The following is a 25,588-nucleotide window of genomic DNA, read 5'->3' on the forward strand; positions in this document are numbered from 1 at the left end:
ATGTTGTGTCTCCCCTTTTTACCGATTTAGGGAGGTGCTTAATACAAAAAATGGGTGACATTTCCTACTTTGTGTTTTCTTGCTTTTCTTGAAGGTTCATACACACTTGGTGTTTTTGCCCAGCGCTTACGGATGACTATTATGGGGGAAAATGCTGGGCTGAAAAACGCTCCGTGCATATACAATGAGCATTTATTGCCTATAACAGCGATTGTCCCACTATGGAAAGCCATCCACCTACCTGGCTCATCTGCTGGTCATGATACCAGCAGATGAGCAGCTGGGGCAGTGATGATGCTGGAGTGCGCATCAGTGCTCATCGCTATCCCATACACACTGGGCGGCTTTCAAACAAGTTAACTGAGCGGCTTTCAGTTGAATGTCGACCAGTGTGTACAGGGTTTTAACCTATGTCTCTATTGTCTATACAGGGGAATCCTCATTATATTGCAGCAGTTGCATAAAACAGCCCTTATACAGCTTGTCAAGTGTTTGTTCAGGATTTTTTTTTTTTTAAGTTTGAATATGCATCTTGGCCACAATCGCATGTGACAAACAGCTTTGTGAGACTGCAGGGATTTATTTGATATTGAGTTAGTGCAGTCTTGTGAAGTGATTTGTTTCATACGATTGCAATGAAGATGCGTTTTTGAGTGAAAGGTTCTCTGTGCAAGCCAAGTCACATGGGACCTGGTGGCTCATGCGTACCAGCATAGAGTCCAGGTGTATGAGGACACAAATCAGGGAGTAAAAATACTGCTCCAGATAAGTTTTGTCATTCAATTCTTTATTTTGTAATCTTTTTTTTTTTTTTTTTGCTTTCCTTTCCTCTGTAGACCTGCCAGGTGTGCCAGATGATGCTACCAAATAAATGCAGCTACGGGGCTCACCAACGCATTCACACGCACAAGTCTCCATACTGCTGCCCAGAATGTGGGGTCCTGTGTCGCTCTGCTTATTTCCAGACACATGTTAAGGAGAACTGCCTGCACTATACTCGCAAAGTGGCATTTCGGTGGGTATAATATACCATAATCCAAGATAAAGCAGAATACATTGTGCACAGGAGGACAGTATATTTGTCAACCACATACCTGTAAAAAATACCCTAAAACAGTATTTGATATGTTCCTGTATGATCTTGAAAGTTGATAGGCATTATTGAGTCTTCACTTGCATGGTCCTTTGTTGAAGAATGCATTCATTACGGTTAATATCTGATTTCGGCACTCTCACAGCTGCAATATTATTGGCATTGCTCCCCTGTGGGCAGGGGTCTACAAAGCACTTCCTCCCAGGGACCCTGCAAGCCAGTCACACACACTGTCCTCCCTTCTCTTCCTAGAGGCATAGATGATGTGCAAGGTCTGCCCTACTAGTAGTAGAAGATATCGGGGTCAGCATTGGCATGTGACATAGCATGCGGACCAGATTTAGTGATGTGTAAAGAAAGAAGTTATTTCCATTATATAAATCATCTCATTAATTCACAGGCTTTGATGTTTTGTTGAATAGAGTTTGACTGAAAAATGGGTACTTTACAGCCTGTAAACCCATATTGTAGATTACATCATGGTTCATTACCTATATCCTCATCATTTATTCATTGAGCTACATAATCGGACATTCAAGGAGATGTACATTTTTCACTTATGTTTTAATTCTGCATTCATTTTTCTGCTGTATTATACTACAGTCAATGATGGTGATTAATTTACAGGAGATGTTCCACACACAGGGCGGTATCCATTTAGTTTATGTAATTTACCATGGCTAACTGACGCCTGATATCCTGTGAGTCCCAATGGCGGCGCTTATCTGTGATTTGTTTAGAACATCTCCTATTCACATACACATCTCACTCTTTCATTGCATTAGTTTATTACACCCAAACTGAATGATAACTTTCTTCATTTTAACTTGGACAATTTTCACAGGTGCATACACTGTGGGGTAGTGTTTATGTCTCTGGGGGTGCTGAAGGTTCACATCCAGGATAAACACTGCGAGGTTTTCCACAAGTGTTCCTTCTGCCCCATGGCCTTCAAGAATACAGAAAGTACAGCGGCTCACATCACAGCACAGCACCCCACCGCAAGCCACAAGAATGCACAGTAAGTGGCTTCCAATAGTCCATCACTCTATGAATAGATGTTTAAATGCAGACAGATTATTATTATTGCCTTTCTATGCATGCAGACATTTCGTAGTTTGCTGCGTGTGAGTCTGATGCCTTGTAGCTTGGCCGGTATGATTGTGGGAAATAAGCATTTAAACGTAGGTTTATGGGAATATTGGTATGACTATGTACAACACATTGTTGGGTTCTAATCATTAATTGCATTTTGTCTTCTCGTTCTTCTTTTGAAGAAGCTAAGTTGGACAAACGTCACTTATTTGTTCCTGGAATGTCTGTATTGCAGGATAATCTACAAGTGTTCATGTGAGACTGTTTTCAATAAGAAAAGGCTTTTGCACCAGCATTTCTACCAGAATACAAACTCTCTACTAGTTAGTGTCTTCAAGTGTCCAGAATGCCAACTGGCGTACATGCAGAAACAGCTACTAGTGCAGCATCTCAAGGTGAGACCTGTCAATTCTCGCAGTTCTTGTAATGTCAAAGCATGAATTCAGTTCAGGACAGCATTATACTGGCTAGTTCTCACCACGATTAATTGGAAAACGGTGTCTATGGGTATATATCATTTATAGTAACCCCGTGCTTAGAATGTATTCACTACTGTCTGGAGATTTCCATCTAAGAATTACTAGAAAATTCTAAATCTCTAGAACAGTGACAGTAGGCATCATAAATTCGTATCCTAATTGGGCTTATTAAATTGGATATAGCATATCATTTTACTTTTTTGACTCTCACTTAATAAAGCATATCTTTGCTATTTTATTTATTCTGTCAGACACAAAACGTTAATATGACACGTTTGCGTCCTCTAGGTAAATCAACTATAAACTGGACTTGCAAAACTGTCTAGGGAGTTACAGTGGTCAGACTGCATACCTTATGGAATTTATTATGTCTGCCTCTATTTTAGTATAATTACTGCACAGAGGGTGTTTATGGTCTTCCATGAAGCAATTGTACAGTAGCTCAGAGGCCATTATTGCCTAAACCCCTCAAAATAATTCACATTTCTCTCCTATGTTTTATAGTAGAAATCATATTTATCAGCTCATTATATCCCTGGCATAGAGAGAGTTGGAACTTTAAAAATAGTGTGCAGTGCATGGCTGTTAATGGGAGACTCCTCCGTAGATTATCATGGACATTTTTGTTAAGAAACTAGTTATTTTTTTTGTGGGTGGGGGCTGGGTTTTATTTTTTTTTTCAATACAAAAATGACAGTTGCAAAATCTAGAAATGTGTGAAGGGTACATACCATGAAATGACTCTACAGACAGTAAAATGTCACATAGAAGAATCCTAAGGGGCACAATATCCATACAGCCAAGTAAATACATTAGCAGATGGAATATGTCCTTTCATTCCTTTTTGTTTTCAGTTGCTGAGTAGACTATTAACCCTTTAAGTGCCAACGTTGCTGTGAGCGATCCTCAAAATATCTGTTAAAAATGCCAGCGCCGCTCCCAGCGACTGTTCTTTTTGTATAAATTAATACAAATGCAGCCAAGTCAATTAAATGAAGTTTAGTTAAACATTGCACCCAAATAAAAGAACCGTCTGTGAGCGGCGCTGGCATTTTTAATGGATGTTTTGAGGGTCTCTCACAGCAATGTTGGCACGCAAAGGGTTTACTAAAAAGGTTTGCTGGGCAAGTTTTTACACCTATTTTGTCAAATTCCCTTGGAAGTCAAAGTGTTAATTTTCAGTGCTCAAGCATTTCCTATTATGAGTAATCCACATCTAAGAGAAAATACAAGGCCCCAACCTAGGGTGTTAGGTGTCCACGTGCCAAACTACATTTCCTGTGAAAAAAACAAGCCTTTGCTGAGTTTCTTGTTCCATGGTCCCACAAAGCACAATAAAGGGTGTGCACCCCTGGCATGTCCCTATCCATAAAGGTCCAGTGCTTGGTGCATCTTCTTATCCAATAGGGACACATGGGGATCTGTTTCTTTAGAAGTTCACTTTCAGTCTGCTATGACCAATTTCAGTTGGGTTCAAAGCCTGCAGGAAAGTTGGGTCCATAATTGTTTTTTTTCACTAGTGATCAGGCTAAACTCCTGGGGATTGTCTCAGACAGATTAGTGATGGCCCCCCTTCTTAGTGAAGAGGAAGTTGATTTCAGGGAAAACTACCATGAACATTCAACAGCTACCTTTGAATTCAAAATCTTCTCCCTGTTACAGTATCTTTGGAGAGTTGTTTTCTTACAATATGAAATGCAGTTCCTTCATAGCTTTAAATGTAACCTTAGACCACATACAAAGTACACTTGAAAATCTAACTCCTTACAATTTTATGAAGTCTGCCGACAGTAAGTTTTTCTTTAGTCGTTTCAATTCTCTGACAAGTTATTTAATACGGTTTGCGTTTGTTGTAGAGTGTCCATGGCATTCCTAAAGCCACTGAAGATTCCTCCAGCACCCAGAAAAAGCCAGAGACCGCTGTTGAGAAAAGTGAAGACTCTTCTACGGCCCCAAAACCCTCTGGCAAGAGTGAGGGAACTTCTTCAGCAAGCAAGAAAGGCAGTGAATCTTCAGAGTCACAGCACAAGCAGAAGCTGGCAGGCTGGACATGTGGAGAATGCTCAGAGTGGATTCTGGACAGAGAGACCTATGTCTTCCACATGAAGAAAAGTCATGGAAGGGTAAGTTGTTTGTGTTGGACTTATTGTGATAGCAAATGTCCATCTGTTAAATTGCCCCTTTTTGCAAAGAGCTTTGTTACTGTAAAGCATACACAGTAGGGTCTAACATTATGTTGTGTATATATCTTTGTGTATTGGTCACATTTACAAAGTAAATATACCACCTATTTTCACTGAGAGAAATCCACAGACTATGACCTGTCAGTAGTACTTGGGGACAGTGGTATGGCAACCCTGACATTGGTTTTTTTTTCAGCAAAATATTATGTGTACTCAAAGTAATTAAGTATAGTCATTCTTGGTCCATATTTTGTAAACTGGAAAGAGATGGGAGATAGATCTGTTTTCTCATGCCTGTGGGCGGTATTCAATTGTTTAATGTCGGGTTTAGCCGCTTGAAGCAGCTGAACCCAACAAAAACTAATCAGTGATACTGTTTGAGTGCTGAAACTGGTCACTTTACACTTATTTCTGCTCGCCAACCCTAGAGGTGTTATCTAAAATGCCAGCAGCCCTTCACACCGGAACGGAGCAATAATTGAATAGCTTTATTGGGTGCAATCTGCTGGCTGCTGGTGTGATGAGTTGAATTCCCCTCCAAGGATCATATTTAGTAATCTCATGCTTGAATTGTATTTCTTTTCATTTAGTAGCACACACACATTTTGCAGTGCTTTACAGATATTTAGTCTTTCTTATCAGTCCCTGCCTTAATGGAACTTACAATCTATATTCCTTAACACACTTTTTTAATATATGTTTTTGAAAGGAACAACAGATAGTAAATGTCAACACACATAGAAAAATAGTAGATTTTATGTTTGTCTTATTTGAAAGACAGCAGAGAGAGACAATGGAAGAAATAACGGGGGAACAAATAGGCGGTGTGACAGACTGGTATGGGGTGAACGGAGAAGCCATAGGGATTGGCCTTGATTGGGAAATAGAGCAGTTGTTAAAGTGAGAGGTCCATGGTTCCCAAAACTTGATAAAAGATCACACACACACAGGTTTATTTTTTTGTAAGAAGCTAATTAATCTAACAGTTCAAAATAAGGTATAAAACCAGAACACCTTGAGAAATCCCACCCCTACCATGAAGCATGGAGGTGGCAGTAGTACCATGCTGTAGGGATGTTTTTCAGCTGCAGGAACTGGGAGACTAGTCAGGATAGAGGGAAAGATGAATGCAGCAATGTACAGAGACGTCCTGGGTGAAAACCAGCTCCATCGCCCCCTTGACCTTAGACTGGGGCGACGGTTCATCTATTAGCAGGGTAACAACCCCAAGCACACAGCCAAGATATCAAAGGAGTCTCTTCAGCACAATTCTGTGACCTAGTCAGAGCCCAGACTTGAATCTGATTGAACATCTCTGGTAAGATCTGAAACCGGCTGGGTACCGACGCTTCCCATCCAACCTGATTAAGCTTGATAGGTGCTGCAAAGGGGAGTGTGCAAAACTGCCCAAATATAGGTGTGCCAAGCTTGTGGTACCCTATTCAAAAAGACTTGAGGCTGTAATTGCTGCCAAAGGTGCTTCAACAAAGTATTGAACAAAGGCTGTGAATACTTATGTACATGTGAGTTTTTTTATTTTTGATACATTTGCAAGAATCTTCTAAACTTTTTCCATGTTCTTGTGTGAAGAATTTTGAGGGAAAAAAATGTATTCCATTTTGGAATTAGGATGTAACCTAACAAAACGTGTAAAAAAGTGAAGTGCTGTGAATACTTTCTGGATGCACTGTAACAAATGATTGGTAACTCCCAGGTCTGCCACCAGTTAAAGAGCATTTCTACTGTAGTACTGTAAATGCTTGTTTAAAAAAAAGTCCTCCTCCTTACATTTACTATGTGTACAGGGGTCGCTTCATTTTGGTGACTTAAGGGTCTATATACTAAGGCACTGATTGTCTGATATCTCCCTACAAGTCTAAAGGTGCCCACACACTAGAAAGATCTGCGATCATAAGATGTGCACATAAATTAGCCTTCAAATCTTTTGCCTGTCCTGGACAAAAGATTTCAGGCAAGCGCACATCTTTACCAACCTTTTTCTTAAGATCCCGTGTGCATTCCTATGGATCTTTTGTTAAATCTTCTGATCTTTCATGCAGCATGTAAGATCAGAAGATTTAGCAAAAGATCCATGGGAGCGCGCATCGGACCAAAATCGGCCGATTTTTCACCGATTATTAGTAAACATCGGATGATATATCGGCCGATTTATCAGAAATCGGCCAAAAAATCGTTCAAGTGTGTGGGCACCTTAAAGGTCCATACACACTGGGCGACTATGCCCAGCATGTATGGACAGCGATGATAGCGTTCATCGCCGCGGGGAAAGCCACTCAGTGCATACACACTGAGCGGCTTCCCCCTGCCCAGCGCCGACGGAGGGGGGAGGACGGTGTTGCCTAGAGGAGCTGAACGGAATGGCTTTCCCGGCGATGTTGCGAGGAGCGGGCAGCAGCGTTCATCGCCGGGCCATATACAGTGGACGGCTTTGAGCTGAAAGCCACTCAAACCTGCTGTTTTCAGCTCAAAGTCGCCCAGTGTGTATGGGCCTTTACTGTCATTTTACAGGCTATTTGATAAAGGTTGGTAGGTGCTTCTCTCCATACACTATGGGCCAGACATATCCAGCTTCAAAAAGTGATAAACAACTGCCTTGTTACAAGCTGGATTTTAAAAATGCCTAACTGTTCACCACTCTCCATTTTACTACTTTTTGCAGCTTGATAATATCTGGCCCTATATTTCTTTCCTGAACTAAAGCTGGCCACACACTAGAGTGATATCTTGTACGAATGCATGATTTCAACGGGACATGCAATGGATTTGAGTGCACATTGTATGTTATATCTGTTCCATGCATGGGTTGAGAGGTCGATCCACAGATAATACCTGCCTGCTTTGCTTACGGCCGTAAGCAGATCGTATGTGCTTTTAAACCTCATCCAATCGCTCATTCGATCGTTCTTACGACCTGCAAGCGATCAGGTAGTTATAGTGTATGGCCAGCTTAAGTTCATATCCCCCATAATAAGTTTGGAAATGCTGGGGGTTACAGCTCTGGAAAGTCACTGCTATAAAGCATAATTCATCGGGAGTCAGGACCAACAGAACAATTCACTCTTCCATTTAGCTCTGCATATTAAGTCATATTTTGATACAAATGTCACCCCCCTTACCTTTTATTTTATGCCTATAAAAGTAGAGGGTTTCAAATGTCACAATCTCTGGCCATTATTCTTTTTCTCTGGACCATTTTACTTATAAATCTCCAAAAGTGGTTCACAGCAATGTACACATGACACACATTAGAACAATACAGGTAGTGTTCCCGCTAGGTGTCTTTTGCAGGGAGCAGTGCCCTGCCCAGTTTTTTTTTTTTTTTTTTATACTCCTTACCGCGCCCTGCCCCTATTCTGCGCCTTTGCGCCACTGGTGATAGGCTGTGACCGATAAAGGGGCGGGGATGCGGCTGACAGCCTCTCTCCTCAAAGGAGGTCAGCGCTGAGCAGCCTGTCAGCATGACGGGGGGCAAGGCGCCGCTGGAAGACCTGACATGCTGCTAAACTCAGAGCAGCGTGACAGCTCTTCAAGTCACATTCCGGCCCCCCACCGCGCTGGGAGGCCACTCAACTCCTCTAAAGAGAATGGCTGTCCACTGTTCCAGCTGCATCCCGCCTCGCTGACTTGCTGCTCTACTGAGAGTGGCATGTCGGCTCTTCCAGGTACCCCCCTGCCACTGTCACCCCCACCTTCACCCTGCGGTAAGTTATTGGAAGGGAATTCCTGCTCAGTGAAAAAGGTGTAGAAGGGAAATGCCTGCTCTGTGATGGAGATGGGATACTTGCACAGTAATGGAGGGGATGCTTGCTTGTTGAAGGAAGGGTTGCCCGTTTGGGGGCCTAGAGTGAACACCAACGGGGTACTCTGAACTAAACAGAACAATAGCTGAAGAACTAAAATGAAGCAGAGGTGATCCTGGTGGTTCTGACCAGGGTAGAACACGGGCAGGACCTGGGTAGAGATCAGTGTAAACAGGTATGCCGGGTCATCTGACCCGGCTCCTGTTTACATCAATGGGGGAAGCCCAACCTCCGGACCACAGCGAATCTTGATATTTAAGTGTCAACCCACTATCCATAAAAACATGAGGTATCTGCCACAATTCACTCCTCGTTCTTTCATCTAAGGAACATAGCCGGAATCAAATAATTCACTTACACTAGCTGCCTAAAGTAATACATGCATTTGTGTCATCACACATAGACTACTAAAATGTCCTCAACCTTGGGTTTCCCAGCAAAAGAATTGCACTGCTGGCAGTTGGTACAAAATGCAGCTGCCAGGCTATTAATCAACCAGCCCTACCCCGATACAACCACATAACACACATTTTGTACTCTTCATTGGCAGCCTGTAAGATGGTGAATATATTTCAAGATTGGCTTTCTGACTTTCAAAGACCTACATGACCAGGGCCCAAGGTACATGGTGCTTCTTCTGATTTCTTACTACCCCAATTCATTACTGAGATTTTTGATAGAGGACTACTTAGAATCTCCTGTAATTCATCTGGGGTCAAGATTTTGGTATCTGGACTCCGGGTCGATGGGTTTTAGATTGACCATGGTATGGTCGACCATCATTACTCGACCTGGCGAGTGAACGCTAGAGCGGCAGTAATGCTAGTTAGACAACGGTGGCTGATCAGTGAGACCATGGTCAAAAGCGAGCCATACGAGGGGACACTGTGCACATAAACAGTGTCCCCGGGAACCCCTGTGACATTCAGCACCAAAAAATCCTGAAAAAGTCCCGTCGACTATGGTCTCGCCAGTCATCCGCTGGTGTCTTAATAGCATTACTGGCAGCCGCCGACTATCTTTATGCGTCTAACTAATACCATGGTCATCTAAACCCTCTCAACCCACTAAACCACAACCCAATATTTTAGCTTGAAACTCCGATTGTTTGCCACTTACTGCCCCTCACATATCCAAAAGCCTCCACTCTAAAACTTCAAACACAGATTAACTTTACTCAGTATTTCACTAATGTCGCTTTAGCTCCTAAAAAGAACAACCCAAATGCTTTTCTGTTAAGCGTATTTTGTATTGTAAATGGAAATCACTTTGCGTCCTATTGAAAGAAAAGAACATGTTTATTATTATTTCATCTTTCAGTGTACCAATGTTTAACTTAAGTGTTTTGTTTCTATGATGTTGCTGACACTGAATGGTTGGAGATATTTATATAAAAATGGAATAATGTTTGGGAGACCACTTGTAAAACACAAGACTCTTAAAGACTTTATATGCGAGTGAGTGTAGGAAGCATATAATCACAGTGGGTAAATAGTAGAACTTAATATGGTTACTGTATCCTTCAGTAGATGTTAGCAGACCACATAACTTAGTGGATACGTATCTGAAGATAGAAGATAACCACTAATTTGTAGCTCTGGCCGCAGTGTGTCCACAATAGTGGGATATCCTGTTCTGCCATACTCCACTTTGGTCTTAGCAGCGGCGTCACAACTTGTGGTGACTCATGGTCCAATCTTGGAAAGTGTCCAAAGGCATCCTTGCGGAAGGGGTGTGGTCATGAAGCCATGTCCCCTGTTGTGCTATTGCCTCTCTGTTCTGCTGCCAGCCCCCCCCTCCCCTCCTCTGTGGAGAAAGCCAGGGCTTGGAACCATGCAGGCAGCTGCGGTCACTCCTGTCTTCTGAGACTGCCCCTTATGCCCAGCGCTCCTTCAGTCTCCAGTATCTCTCCGAACTCCCAGCTGCTCGATGTCACAACCCTACAAGGTAACACAATAATAGCAGGGCAGCTCTGCTACTTTGGTGTCACCAATTGTGTCCAGAACCCACTTAGTGATGCCACTTATCCATAGGCACCAGGCTGCCTTGGCTATACATCATATGAAGGGGAGTGAAACTGTACCTTAGCACTATAAACAGTGAATTGTTACCTGACAGAGGTATCCTGGGATATGTCCCACTAACATCTTCAGAAAGCAGTTTGTTACCCTCTACATATAATTTGGTGATTATATTAATACTCAAATTCTCTACTAACTCTCTACCCACTAATGACTACTCATGCTACCTGCTAACATTTAGTAATGCAATTACAATACCGCTTTCTGCATTCACGCTATGTCATCCAGTGCAATTAGACTTGTTATTTTTTTTAATCTGTGGCCGCAGTATTTTAATTCCAGTAATATTGTTTACCGTTTTTTCTGATATTTGTCTTTGTATATTGCACTATTAAAAAAAAAATGGTTTTATTAATTTAAAATCCAGCAGCCTTTTCTTTGCCATTACCAATTCATGGTTTAGAAACCTTTTTTTTCTTGAAAATCAGACATCTTTGAGGTTAACAGAGCATTCTCTTTCTGCAGAGTATGAAGAGGTATCCATGCCGGCAGTGTGAGCGTTCCTTCAACTGTACTGCCAGCTTACGGCGACATGTTAGAAACAACCATGATACAAAGAAAGATTACACCTGCTGGTAAGAGTCCAATAGATACCCCTTTAGCTGCTGCGTTATATCCGCTATACAACCATATTTACTACTTTACAGTGACAAAGTAATATTACATTCAGTAGCTTGCTCTTTAGGCATTACGTGGTTGTGTAGGAAAACGTTTCCATTTCACTGTTTGCATGGCTGATGTTGCAATGGTCTATCTATATAGATATAAGAAAAAAATGTGTGTATGTATTCAAACTGCACTATTCAAACTAAATATAAATTGGTTCTAGTGCCCCCACATCCAAACACACGGTACAGACACAATATAAATGCTGTCCAAGTGGCGCTCAGATCCTTCGAAATAACTCAGTCAAGTCATGTGGTTATCAACGTTTAATTTCCTCAACAGAAAAGTATCCTGATGACACTGACACTTGGACAGTATGTGTATATATATCTATTGTGTCCGCACTCAATCCCATATGTAGGAAAACAGGGTGCTCCATAAGATGAAATGACAACCGGAGATATAAACGACAATAAAATGGGCACTCACCAAGGCAAAGTTTTCAAAGTGAGGTGGAAATGGCGAGTAACATTGGTCTTTTTTCAGCCTTAATTACTAACTTGTGACTACTGACTTCAGTAAGTCATATCTATAGGATTCCCTGAGTGGCCAAAAATGTATCCAGTTTTGATTTAAATTCATTAACAGTTGTTGCTGTAACCACCTGCACCGGCAAAGAGTTCCAGAATTTTACTGCTCTAATGATGATGAATCCTCTTCTTAACTCAGTATGGAATTTATTTTCCCCAAGCCTCAGTACATGCCCTCGTGTCCTAAGTATATGCCTGTTAGTGAACAAATCATCTCCCAGTTCCATATGATTCCCAATCCTGTATTTGAACATACTAATCATATCACCTCTCACACTCCATTTCCCCAGTGAAAACATATTCAGCCTGGTTAGCCTATCTTTGTATTCTACTGATTTGAGACCTTTTACTAGCTTAGTCGCCCTTCTCTGTGCCGTTTCCTATTAATTTATGTCCTTTTTTAAGGTTCGGTGCACAGAAATGAACACAATATTCCAAATGTGGTCTCACCAATGCCTGGTAAATGGGCACTATCACATTGGCATCCCTTGAATCCGGAAGGTGGATGGGTTCAAACCTAAGGACGTTGCGCAATAATCACTACTCACTGTCATAGCTCGCCTAAACGGCATTGAATATACCCCTGTGTGTGACTGATCTACAGCACAGCACAACTTTGTATGGAAAAGGCCACAGTCACTGCATTGTTGCCCTTCATATGCAGATTAAATGATTTTGCACTCGGGTATATTAGTGTCGGCTATCAAATTAATCTGCATAATCTCTTTGTAGTAAAAACAGATGTCTAACACTAGGCTCACACAATATGGCATGCCATAGGGGTTGTTTGGCACAACTGCAGCAAAGATGTATGTGGACATATATGTATAATAAAACAGGCTTGTCTGTTGGTATGATGAGGCACCAACAAAAAAGAAGAGAAAAAATACCAATCAGCTCTTGCAATGCTACAAGGTGTGTTGAAAAATGACAGTTAAGAGCTGGGTGGTAGTTTACCTCTCTCCACTTATTACTCTCCAAGGCTCGGTACATCTGCATCTGGGTCAGGATGTAGGGGGGTTATTCTGGTTCATTCACTTGGATGCGGATTTGCATCCTTGCGAGTGATGCAGATCCCGCCTTGCGAATGATGGTATGCCGGACCACCATTCGCAAGGCGTGTACGTTCGCAATGGCTGCGAATGAATGTTATACATAAACATCCATCTGCATGACACTGGGACTGTCCCACATCTTTTGATGGTTGCTCTGAGCAGCCTTACATATGCATGTATGCTGGGGGGGGGGGAGTTGGCGGGCAGCTGACATCCGGTTATCAGCTAGCCGCGCCCCCCCCCCATCCCCCCTTCCCTCCCTCCACATTTCCGTCATAGCTGCATTAGTACGCCCAGGGCGTTCCCATATGCTAGATTGCTGATTGATGTTTGGGAATGTCATGGCGTACATATCGCCAGCCAGCATATTCGGCACTGGTCAGTTAAGTTGCTAGATACCCAGTCATCTATTTCCACTGAAAGGTATTATGTAATGAAAAATAAGGCCTATATTTTTGACTGATAAATTGTAAAAAAAGAAAAAAAGTGCAAATTAGTGCATCAGGGAATAGATGTAAACACGACTGGATGCTTCTGTCACTGACATGTAGTCCACTTCCTTGTGTCCCTTGGCAAAAGTATAAAAATAAACATTTAGGACAATTTTCCTTAAAGAGTGCATATGTGCTTTTATGTTTTTTTATGAGGAAGTTTTTAAAAAGTAGGTCAATTAGTATAAAGCTTCCCATGATTGCTTAAAGTATGTTAGTCCTTAATTCCTACTCGTCTTGAATTTGAGCTGGTATATCAAAGGCTGACAACAGGAGGAGACAGGACCCCCCAATCCAGTGAGCATATAGAAGTTTTGCTTACAGCTTGCACTTTATTCCAGTTTACCAAACTCCACCATTACAGTCCAGGTTTAAGGATTCCATGCTTGAGTCAGGGTGGTGAAATCAAATTAGCTGAGGTAGTACGAGCAACTTTCCTAAAGCATAGATTTCCTTTAAAACCTGCACTATCCAATTGCACGCGCTCAGATTTTAGCCTGATTGTCATTATGGGCCTATGCAACTATAGCCCATTTTTTTCAGATGAAAAAGGATACATTTTTCGAGCAGTAACACTTGGGATCTGGGATAAAATTTCAGACCCATGTGTTATTACTGCAGAATAGGTTATTGAATAAATTGGATAGACCTCGGGGAATCCATTAGCCATAGATTGGATATCCCTCCAAAATGTATTTATTCACAAAACAATTATTTTAACATTCGTCTTCATAATTAACCTATTGATGATTAAAAATCAATATTCCATTAAAAATACGTATTGACCATTCATTTCAAATTAGAGTCACGTTAACACTGTAAATATATAAATTTAAGTCCCTTTTTTTAATCTTTTTTTTCATCTGGCAAGTTAAATCTTAATATATATTAAATGATCAAAATGATTTGCACAACAGCTCTAAAGATTGAATCTTTGCATCGGGCAGATTACCAATACTTTATTGTCCTGTGCTTTACAGCTACTGCACGGAGAAGCCTATTTTTGCCAAACCATCCATGTTGGCCAATCACATCATCTTAATGCACGGCATCAAAAACCCTGAACTTCCTCAGATGTCCTCTCCTTTGTTGAAATCAGAGTCTTCTGTAAGTGGAAATCAAGAGCAGGTACAAGTTTCTTCCCTTTTGTATGGGCCAAATTTATGGGGCTGTGTCTCAGTGGCCGATTTCTGCTCGCTGTAATTGTGATTGTAAATACAGCTGGCAGCCGTTCACATCCGATTGATTTGCCCCCTAGCTTGACAAAATGTTGAACTGTACATGGTGCCTGGCATAAGCAGTGGTGGTTTTATCAGTTTTTATGATGGTTGAACTGTTTGGGGCTCTAATTTTTTTCATTTCTTATGCCTTTTCCTTTACCTACTAGACCACCAGTTCCAAGAAGGCTGTTAAGAAGGAACATGAGAATTCAGAAACAAAAGATTGCCCTGATGCAAAGAAACTGAAATCCTTCTACAAGTGTGCAAAGTGTGGCTTCACTGCAGACAACAGCACAGAATTTCTAGCGCACATACCTCAGCACAAAAATGACAACTCCTCATGCCAGTGTGTGCACTGTGGGTTGTGTTATACCTCCCAAATATCACTCAACAGACACCTCTTCATTGTGCACAAGGTGAAGGAGGATGAGGAGGATGAGAACAAAGCAAGTCCTAATCTGAGAGCTTCAAAGAAGCAGAGTCTAAGTTCAAAGTTTGACCAGGGAGGATCATGGGAGTGCGCCCAATGTAATTTAACCTTTGATCTTGAGAGTGCGCATGCTGAACACATACGGACTCACAAAGAGAGCCCTCATACCAGACAGAAAACATGATCCATTGTAGCTAATTGAAATTTGGACAATGACAAAATCACATTTTTGCAGCAAAACAAAGCAGATGTTAATGACTAAAAAAGAAAGTTTTAAAGCAAAAACTATTTTTACTGAGAGGGATGTTGATTTAAATTAAAACAAAGAAAATGAGGTTGAAGGTACTGTGTTTGTTTGTGTGGACTGTCATTTAGGACACATTTATCCTTTACATGGAATAACAAGTCTCAGCAATATGTGGGGGACAGCAGAAGAACAAAAAGGGAAAGTGAGAAATGTAAGTTGTTGGGTTTATTTTCCATTTCTTTAAAATAGCAGTGATTTCTCTCTTTGGTATTCTTATACCATAGTATTCATCGCCATTGCAGGAAGATGCTCTCTTTTTTGAAGGGCTCTGTAATTTTTGGGCTGGGGGAAAAGATAAAAAAAACTTAATTTTTCTTTACTTTCATTCTGGACAGATTTTTCCACATAAATGATGCAGCAAATATTATACTTGGTTCCGTACATTTCAGAAAAGTGTTTCATTGTATAGTAAAGTGATAATCTTAGGAGCAAGGGTAATGACAGAGAGCTAACGATAGACTGCTTCATGTCACTAAGGGAACTCTAGGCTTCATTACCCACATGCATGTGTACATCAGCTCACACAGGAGTATTTACCAGATCATGTATAAATGGCCGAGGCCAGCTAGAACTAAAAACCTCTATAGAGCCATCAGCATTAATGCACACTCCTTCATGACTGACTAGTAGTCTCCTTACTTATGTGTAGTATATTAATCACATGACCCTTGTGGTGGTAAAGAAGCCTGCAAGGTGTGAGAAGGGAAGCGCAGAGAAAGTTATAGTTGTCTTGGTACAAGTTGTCTTACTAATGGAGGGATTACAGCCTCCTAGTAATCGGCTACTTGAAATGTTTCAACCATATTTGGAAACCGCTGCCACATCATTCTAATTTTTCCACCACCATCTATCTCCCCTCTAAAGGGCCTCCACCAACACACTGTTTTTTCACACGATTTTGACCCATGAGGCTGATAAATCATCTGATGTGTCATATCGTATGTCATTTACTACTGATTCTGATCAGATGTGCTGTTCCGTGCGCATTGAATCAGATCCAGAGATTGCCATGGCTGCGACATGGGTATATCATATCCAAGGAGAGTGAATGGCATTGCATGCATCCGAGCTGCTGAGGTTTCGCATGCAAGGCTTCATGCGATACCTCGGCTAAGTCTATGGGGATCTTTAGTACAAGGAAGGAGCGAAGGGGTGTCTCTCCCTCTCTCTGTCTCTCTCCAGAGCCATTCCCAAAAAGTATGGCATTTCCAAGAGAGCAATGCTTTTATAACCCTATCTTAAAATCTGACCACCTTTGACAGTAACAATAAATATCCAGATGTATACAGCAAACACTTGCTTACATTACCTAATGTCAGTCTTTTTTTCTTTTAAAACTACAAATCTTTCATGGTTTAAAACATTTCCCTATTCATGGTATATATAATTTATCTTGCCTCATTGGAAAATGCATCATTTCAACATCCTATTTAGCCTATATTTGCATATGCGACTTTTTATTTATTTGTAAACAAACATAAAACCTATACCATGTAATCGCTCTGGGACTTTGCTGTTACTTATTATTTTTTGAGTTTTTCATGTTTAAATTATTGAATGCACTTCTCACCCGGTACAAATTTGCCAAACCATTCAGGTCAAATGGTAATCCCCTATTCCCCATGTCTTTGGTGTATGCAGATTCATTGCCTGGGAGGAGAAATATATATAATATTCATAATTTTCAGGTATCAATGTAAATTTTGTATGTATGAGGAAAGCCACCATGTTGTTGTCTTTCATCATCCTTATCGGTACCTGAGTTCATGCAACTGATACATACAGTATATTTAGCAAAATCAATCCATATGTAGTCTTCATCCTAGCACCCTGCTCCTTGAAAATTCCTTGCAGTTCCTCCTTCCTGCCTGGGATGTCACACTCTGCTGTGGTGTTTCTACAACAGTCTGGTTTGTATCTAAACATTGAGATACAAATCAAACTGTTCTTGACGTACCACAGCAGACAGCGACACCCCAGGCAGGAAGGAGGAACTACAAGAATTTTAAAAGGAGCAGGGTGCTAGAATGAACACCACATGCTGTCCAGATTACCAGTTTAAAGTTTTGTTTTTTTGGTGCATTCTCTAGAAAGCAAAGATGTTTTCTTTAGGAAATAGTCTTATTTATACTCTTCCTATTCTGGTTACTGGGAAAGTAACATGTCATAGCTATGCAATTCTGTTACAAGCAATTTTTGATTTATAGTTGGAAGTTTTGCCACAGATGATGGCTTTAACCGATACTGAAAGAACATATAGGAAATGTATGTGGTTTGGAACCATTCCTTGTTTTGGTCAGGTTTTTTTTTTTATGCAAGATACCATATTTACAACTATGGTTTATTTGTGAATTTAGATTTCTACTCCTCTTCAGCATTACATATCCTCATACAATACATTGTTAAGTGGAGGACTTTAATACCTGTATATACACTAGTTACCAGCCTGTCGAAATGACAGATCAGCATAACCATAATATCAGCGCTGGCAGCTCTGTGAGCCCGAACGGAGCAACCCATTGTGCAAATTGTGGTTATGGCCAACGGCATGCACATTTGAATTACACCCCCCCCCCCCCCCCCTACCATAGAGGGCAGGAGCAATGTCCCCTTTATATTGTATAGAATTTTATAAGGTGATTTCTATTGCCCACTTCAAGTAGAACCATGCCCTTGCATTTGTTTGCTTTCAATGACAGCAATAATGTTTACATTTACATTTTTTTTTTTAATGGGAATTGTCTTGTTTGATTCAGCGAGAAGAGTCCAACATTGTCAATATGCAGGATACTGTAGTGTTTGAGTTTCTGTATTTAGCATCTTAAGTCTTTACTTTTGAGATCATTTCACGAGTTAGTCCTGATATCATTAGAAATGTAAAGCTTACACTACATACATCATCGAGGGCAGAAAAACTGTTCTTAGAAATATGTAAAAAACTGTTCAAATAAAAGTTGTAGGTTGAATGTTTTTTTTGTTTTATTACACAAGGAACTACCGATGTTAGGATAATCCTGCTGATCATTAACCCTGTTTTCTTGTCATTGCAGTATATTTGTACATTGCATAGCCAATGCACTGCAGTGTCTTCAGGGGGTAAATACAACTAAAACTGTAAAATCAGTCCAAATAAGACCTGCAGGATTATTTAGCTGCAGTACAGTGTTCATGCTGTCGGTAAATCCTCAATCTTGCCGATAATTAGTTTATTCAGGTGGGTTAACGATCGCAACATGCAGGAGCTCGTTGAACTGAGAGATGCATTGAGAGTGTTTTGAACCTTAGTGCAGTTAAGCTTTTGTAAGATGTCTATGAACCTGATTGCAGGTAACTGGAAGGTACTCTAGTTTGGGAAATTACCCAAAGTTAAATTATTGAAATGATCTTTTAATGAATTCTGGATTATATACCATGGGCTATAGCGAATGACCAGGAAAATGATTTTATCAAATTATACCTTTTTACATAGTGCTTATTCCATGGGCAACATTTTATCAACCTAAATTCTATGAATCCAGTATATAAATATAAACATGTACAGCTGTGACCTCAAATATCATCGCTGCAGTCTTGACAAACAGCCTTTTTTGGCATGCCGGGCCTAGTGAGATCTGCTAGTGTTGGGTGTCTTTTCCCCAAGAAAATGCCTCTTAAGGTGCCCACATACATTTTGTACTAGATGCGCTCTCTAATAGATCGCAACACATCACATCTAGTTCCAATCGCATGCGATAAGCTATATGCAATGCGATCTAGTACAAAAATACCGGCCTGCACTTCCTGTTTTGGCTTGCAATTTGAAATACACGAGAGCACGCATCACAAGCCAAATGAATCACACTGCCATTTGAAATATAAGCGATGTGCTTTGAACTAGAAATACTGTAGTTCAAAACGCATCCGAGAATCGCACAGTTTGTGGGCACCATTAGTCGCAGTGTAATGTAACTAGAATTCACCAGGTGTTAATGCGGATTAATTTCATATGCGATATACAGTATATGTGTCTGAGTGTTTAGACTAAGTATCACAAAGCAGTGGGTATAGCTGTTTTCCATGCTAAATTATGTTATGTTCTCTATAGTCTTAATTGCAAACAATGTGTGTTGCATATCAAATTAATCATCACAACCTCATGACATTGTGACTAAGGCACATTTGTGTACATAAAGCTGTATCCTGGGTTCTTAAACATACATCAGTATGTACGAAGTTGATAAACACATGGCTGAAATGTCATGGATGCTGCTGTCTCTGGTTTGCATATTTGGATAATAAATCCTAAATGCAACATATGTTCTTTATCTGGGTAATGTAAGTGGTACTGTAGTATTGGAATCCTTGTGTACATGGATGGTCTTATTTACATACCAAATACTGAGAAAGTGGACCAAAACAGAATCATTTCCCTATTAAAACAAAAGTAATTGAAAAACATTTTAAAAGTTTTTTTTCTTTTTAAAGTAACTCAGGTATAAAAAAAAAATGTATGTATCCTTGCTGACACTAGTCTAAGGAGTGGTATTCAGAATTTAATCTGCTTTCCTGGGGTCTTGGACTGGCTTTCCCTAGATTGCGGGGCTTTGCCTATTATAAACATAGGCAAAGCCCCGTTCAGTACGAACGCTCAGCACACAGCATTGCAGTATGCTGAGCGGGCGTTTGTGCTACAGCACGTTGCTCAGCACAAAAAGCTATGTCACCCATGTACGGGCCTTTACACTTGTAAATTAGATCAGGGGCTGATGTCAAAGTTATTCACAGCATCCAGTGTTAGTATTGAGCTCATCATTGGTTATTTGGCTGCTTCCGTGATTCTCACCCCGTAAGTATGCCCTTACTAGGTGATATTAATTTGGCATGTATAATATAGTACAAGCAAGCCCGCTCAAAACAAATGCTTCGAAAGTTAGTCTATCTTGTGATTGCCTCTGTGTTTGCCATCTGTTGACAGCGAGTGAAAGCAAATCTTTCTCTCACACATGCACAGTGCCTGTGCTCTTTAGGACAACTTAGAAAATTATATATGTTTGTCTTGGAATCTGCAGACCTCTTTGGGGATGTGGTCACTTTTGATAAATGTGGCTACATTCCTGCTTACTTTAAATATACATTTATCTTCACTACATTTTAAGGGGGCTATTCAATTGTGCCGTGAGAAATACTGGCAATAATATATATAAATCCATGCGTTCGCCAGTGAGGTCCATGTTTTCCTGAAACAGGCAGCAGGTACTGTATGTTGGAAACACGTTTGTGACTTGGGAAGCTATAAAAAAAAAATCCAATTTTTTGGGGTGTAAACAGATAGGATATGGGATAAGTTCATGGATCCATGTTTTCGCCATCACTGCTGTGTCTCTGAGATGGTGAAAAAAAATCCTGATAGTGCTGGCTTTCAGGGCTAATTGAATAGCTATCCGGGATCAAATAGCCATGACAAATGACCACATCTAATTGAATTCGCCCCTTAGATTTTCTAGAACCCAAAATGCCATTGCAGTTGTTTCAACCCAAACTGTGCATGGCCTGATCTGTGAGTAATTTGTCCACATTCGCTCAGATCGTTTTCATCCGTAAAACTAAACATGTAAACGAGAAGATCTCCCACACATGCACTGCCGCTTCTGGGTTTGCTAATGCAGCTACAGCGGTGCTTGCATCAGTCATTTGTCAGCCCGTTCTACCTAATTCATTACAATCTAATCTAGTTTTAAGTGTTTGCAGCAATTGTTTGTGGAGTATCACGCAGTAAGAATCTAAAATGGCTGACCAAATCTGGCTAACTTTAGTCTAGGCACCTATGTGCACCAACAAGCCCCAATTTCATTAAATTAACACACTTTCAGCCTACAGTACCAACCTTTTTACTATTGTTGCCAGTGAACTCTGCTTTCGGTAATTCATAGAACGGTTTAATTACACTAATGCATTTCTTGTACCAATTGTTAACTGAACATCAACCCTCAGTGGCGGCTGCACGCATACCATTTAAATACGGTCTTAATCATTTGGAGTATTTTGTGTTGCTACTGAGAAATGGGAGCACCTTTTGCAATACAAGACATGCAAGTTGTCAGTAATAAGAGTAGATTTACTAATGAGCAGTTTGTTAAAGTTGCTGATCATCAATGGATTTGGCCAATAGTTTCACAATCTAGTCATAAATGCTAAACCATCCTGGTGTAGCATGTAGTTCTGCTGACAATGTCAAATGATTGGTCAAGACCACCAATGATTGTCTGTTTTGACAAACGGAATCTGAGTCTGCCGTTGGTTATGTGTTCTGCATTTTTTATTTATTTTTCCTGCATCATTTAAATGTCAAAATCTGAATCCAGGCAATGTACCAATCCTCCTGTGTTTTCTCTGCAAGTATATACAGCATTACTGTTTGCAATGTGTCGCTGCTGACTGTCTTTTCACCTTCAGGCAGGGTTCCCTAACACAGTATTCTGCCCACATTCTAGAGTAGATTATGCTCTCTCTGTTTTCAATGTTATGATGACTTCTTGAAGATTGTTTTATTGTATTTAAATGTAGTCATATTGACTATGTATACATATATAAATATAAATAAATCTATATACTTTCACGACAAGGGTATTTTTCTGTAAAGGTACCATCCCACTTGCCATATTCATTGTTGGATTTGTTTTGATGTACATATGTCCATGGTTTGTGTAGTATGTGCGTCTGTGTATGTGTGTACAATATACCTTGTTTGTCTCCAAACTGCCTTTGTTTTCCATCTCACGTGTTCCTGAGAATCCACCATAATTTACCTCTATATTGAAAGAATATAAATACACCTTTTTCCTGCAGCAATCAATAAAAATAGAAACAACTAACTATATTGTAATATGTATGGGAAACTTGTAGAATGTGGCTGCTATTTGTTAAATGAATAATACAAATAAGTCATATACATTAGTGTACAGCAGGGGTCTTCAACCTTTAAGACAACGTGGGCCACCTAAAAAAATCTAGTGAAGCCCGAGGGCCACTAAACTCTACTGCGGTATTTCGGACAGCCCCATAGAATCACAGCTCCCCTATAACATCAGCACAGTCCTTCATAGATAGTTGGCACAGCCGCCCATACTCAGCACAAACCCCCCCCCCCCACACACACACACACCCCAATAGTCATCAGCAGCCAATTTGGGATCCAGTGCAAACAGTGAAATATGTGGCCCCCCCATATATAATTTGATAATGAATAAATTGCACGCGCCGTAGGCGCGCTCCCAAAAAGGGGTGTGGCCTAATTATAAGGGCGTGGTCTAATTTTAAAGAGTGTGAACTAGCAGGAAAACAATTACCTGACACCTCTTTTGCAACCTGCATGACCAGACATTGGTTACCGCAGGAATGGTCTTTGTCCTCACACGCTTAAGTTGACTGAAGGCTGCACAGTGACATATAAGCATGAAGGCCCAACACAGTGAACTAGTATGCCTCACAGATCAAGCCCAAACAATGAAAGGCTACTTAAATCAATATAAACTGTTACACTGTTTATCCGTAATGCCCATTACACATTGTGCATCACACCATAGTGTCCATTAGACATTATGCCACACACCGTAATACCTGTTGTACATTATGTCATACACCGTAATGCCCATTACACATTATGCCGCACACCGTGATGCCCATTACACATTAATCCACACAAAATTATGCCCCACACTGATGCCCATTATGCCACAGACCATAATGCCAGCAGTACTCCTGCTTTTACATATGATGCCCCAGCAGTGCCCCTCACCCAATGCCCCAGCAGTGCCCCTCACACACAATGCCCCCAGTAATGCCCCACACACAATGCCCCCAGTAATGCCTGCAGCTTTGCCAGGTCCCCTGCTCCAGCCAGCTGTACCTCCTCATCCTGCAGCTTTGCCGGGTCACCATCCATGCCTCCTCCTGCAGTTTTGCCGGGTCCCCTCCGCCAGCTGCGTCGCCTCCTCCCGCAGCTTTGCCGGGTCCCAACTCCCCAGCTCCCACCAGACGTGCCTCCTCCTCCCTCAGCCGTGCTGGATCCACTCCTCTGCCCTGCCTGCAGCCAATGAAAAATCGGGTAGGCGGCACCCGGGGGGACTCCATTACCCTGCCTCGGCAGCGTTTTCTTTTACTTAAAAAAAAAAAAAATCCTGTGCATGGCTGGCCGGTGGGCAGAGGGCCACTGAGATCAGCTCCGTGGGCCACTCGTGGCCCGCGGGCCATGGGTTGAAGACCCCTGGTGTACAGGTTCTCAAAGCTGGTCCTCAGGACCCCACACTGTGCATGTTTTGCAGGTCTCCTCATAGAGACAAGTTAAATATTCGACTCCACCTGTGGATCTTTTAAAATGTGTCCGTCAGTAATGAGTGCACCTGTTGGGTGACCTGGAAAACTGTGTCGGGTCCTGAGGACTGAGTTTGAGGACCCCCTGCATTCATCTGTGCCTCATATCTTGTCATGAGTTCATGTGAAGATGGAGAAAGTTTGTTTCTTATGGCAAACATGTTTTTACAGATTGCATATAGCAGATTGTCTCTACATATTTAAATATAATCATTAGTTCATAACACATGCTGTTATTACAGCACTTTATGGCATGGTAGATTTATTAAGCTCAGTGAAGTGATAAAGTGTCTGTTTTTTGTCACCGGCCAATCAGCTCTTAACTGTGAAGTTACAGGCTTGGTTTGAAAAATAACAGGTAGGAGCTGATTGGCAGGTGATAAAAACCAGACACTTTATCACTTCACTGAGCTTAATAAATCTGCCCTGAGACAGACGATTATTTGGAGGCACTAAACTACTACAAGAATGCAGCCTATGGCCTCACAAGGCATGCTGCGGTTTGATATGACTGTGTTACAAATATAAATGCTGATTCCATTGGGTGTACAAAACAAGCAAGCCTTAACTGTCCCCCCCGTCCCCCCCAAAAATGCAAGCTGTTTTATACAAGAGCTGCTAGTCGTGTTCAAAGGGGATTTAGGTAAATGTTTCAGAAACATGTTAAAACTAAATGTATCTGAAGGAAAGCTGTGAATCTAATTTTATTTTTATATAATGTTTCCCAAAGTCCCTATCTGTAAAGGTGGCCGCACCCGGACTTTTATACATGGGCTGACCAAATTGGAAGTGATCTGGCCACGTTGCACTGGGGGCCAGGAATTCAGGTCACTTCCAGAGGCTTTTAGTTGTAAGAGACCCTCACACACCAATAGTGCGGATTTTCTGGCTTCATTATCAAACATTCCCCGCCACAATACTTTCTTCGATGGCATTTTCCATCAGACACATTTTATAAATGTTTCTATTTAGCCTCAGTTTCTGTATGTCACTATATCTAGGGCCAACTTCATGCTGTTGAAGGACATTGCAGGGATCCACCACTGAAAACATTTTAAAAAAAGGCAATTCCTATAACAATTACATACAATGTTAAATATATATAAATATATAACTCCATTATTGCTCAGTAAAATATATACATATCATTTGTGACTGTTTTTAATATATATCTATATTTAGGTCCGCTGCCTATCTTGAAGACATGCTGCTAAGTGGCACTGCACCTTTCACATAGCATTAATCCATTACCTGCAATATGGTCCTATTTCCTGCTGAGCCCAGTTTTCCTGTACTGTTTTCTTAATTAAATGATAAATATTTAAAGCACGTAAAGAGAAATAACTGCTATTTATAATTTCGCCTTTAAAGAATTTTTCTCGTTTTCTGGTGTTTTGATACAAATCTAAATATTTCTACCCTCTTCTTTTTTTTCTAACAATGTGCAGGTTCCAATAATGTACAGATTAGTCTCCTCATAGATTTTCTGTTATGAGAACATAATCTCCCATTTGTTTAATCCTTTCAGGATTGTATGTATGTTTGCTTCAGAATATTTCAAATAAAAGTTTAAAAATGTGTGGATTGTGGGTGTTTGTATCCATGTAGTACACAGATAAATAAAGTTAATGCATTATGTGTTCATCTAGAGTAGCGGTTCTCAAAACTGTGGGTCCTGACCTCATAGTGGGTCGCAACCATCTCTGCATGGGATCGCCAATCCAAGTTGCTGACCACCTGGTCGATGACTCCTCTGATCTCTCAGTCAGTGACCCGTTGGATCTGAAA

The 25,588-nt window shown here is 40.9% G+C and overlaps 1 protein-coding gene across 2 annotated transcripts in view; it reads left to right on the plus strand.

Moving 5' to 3' along the window:
• ZNF592 (zinc finger protein 592) overlaps positions 1 to 24,853 on the plus strand; it is a 37,839-nt gene extending 12,986 nt beyond the window's left edge. Inside the window, exons 4-10 of one of the 2 annotated variants that reach the window (XM_083183138.1) lie at positions 837 to 1,015; positions 1,938 to 2,114; positions 2,424 to 2,583; positions 4,524 to 4,790; positions 11,218 to 11,327; positions 14,475 to 14,601; positions 14,882 to 24,853. In XM_083183138.1, coding sequence (XP_083039264.1) covers positions 837 to 1,015; positions 1,938 to 2,114; positions 2,424 to 2,583; positions 4,524 to 4,790; positions 11,218 to 11,327; positions 14,475 to 14,601; positions 14,882 to 15,328 — 1,467 coding nt within the window. In that variant the 3' untranslated portion in view covers positions 15,329 to 24,853. Of the gene's footprint in view, positions 1 to 836; positions 1,016 to 1,937; positions 2,115 to 2,423; positions 2,584 to 4,523; positions 4,791 to 11,217; positions 11,328 to 14,474; positions 14,623 to 14,881 lie in introns of both variants that reach the window. The other variant, XM_083183137.1, reaches the window with a different exon arrangement.
• Positions 24,854 to 25,588: the final 735 nt, after the last annotated feature.

This window comes from Crinia signifera, chromosome 4 (assembly GCF_055691185.1).
Source record: "Crinia signifera chromosome 4, ASM5569118v1, whole genome shotgun sequence".
NCBI lineage: Eukaryota > Metazoa > Chordata > Amphibia > Anura > Myobatrachidae > Crinia > Crinia signifera.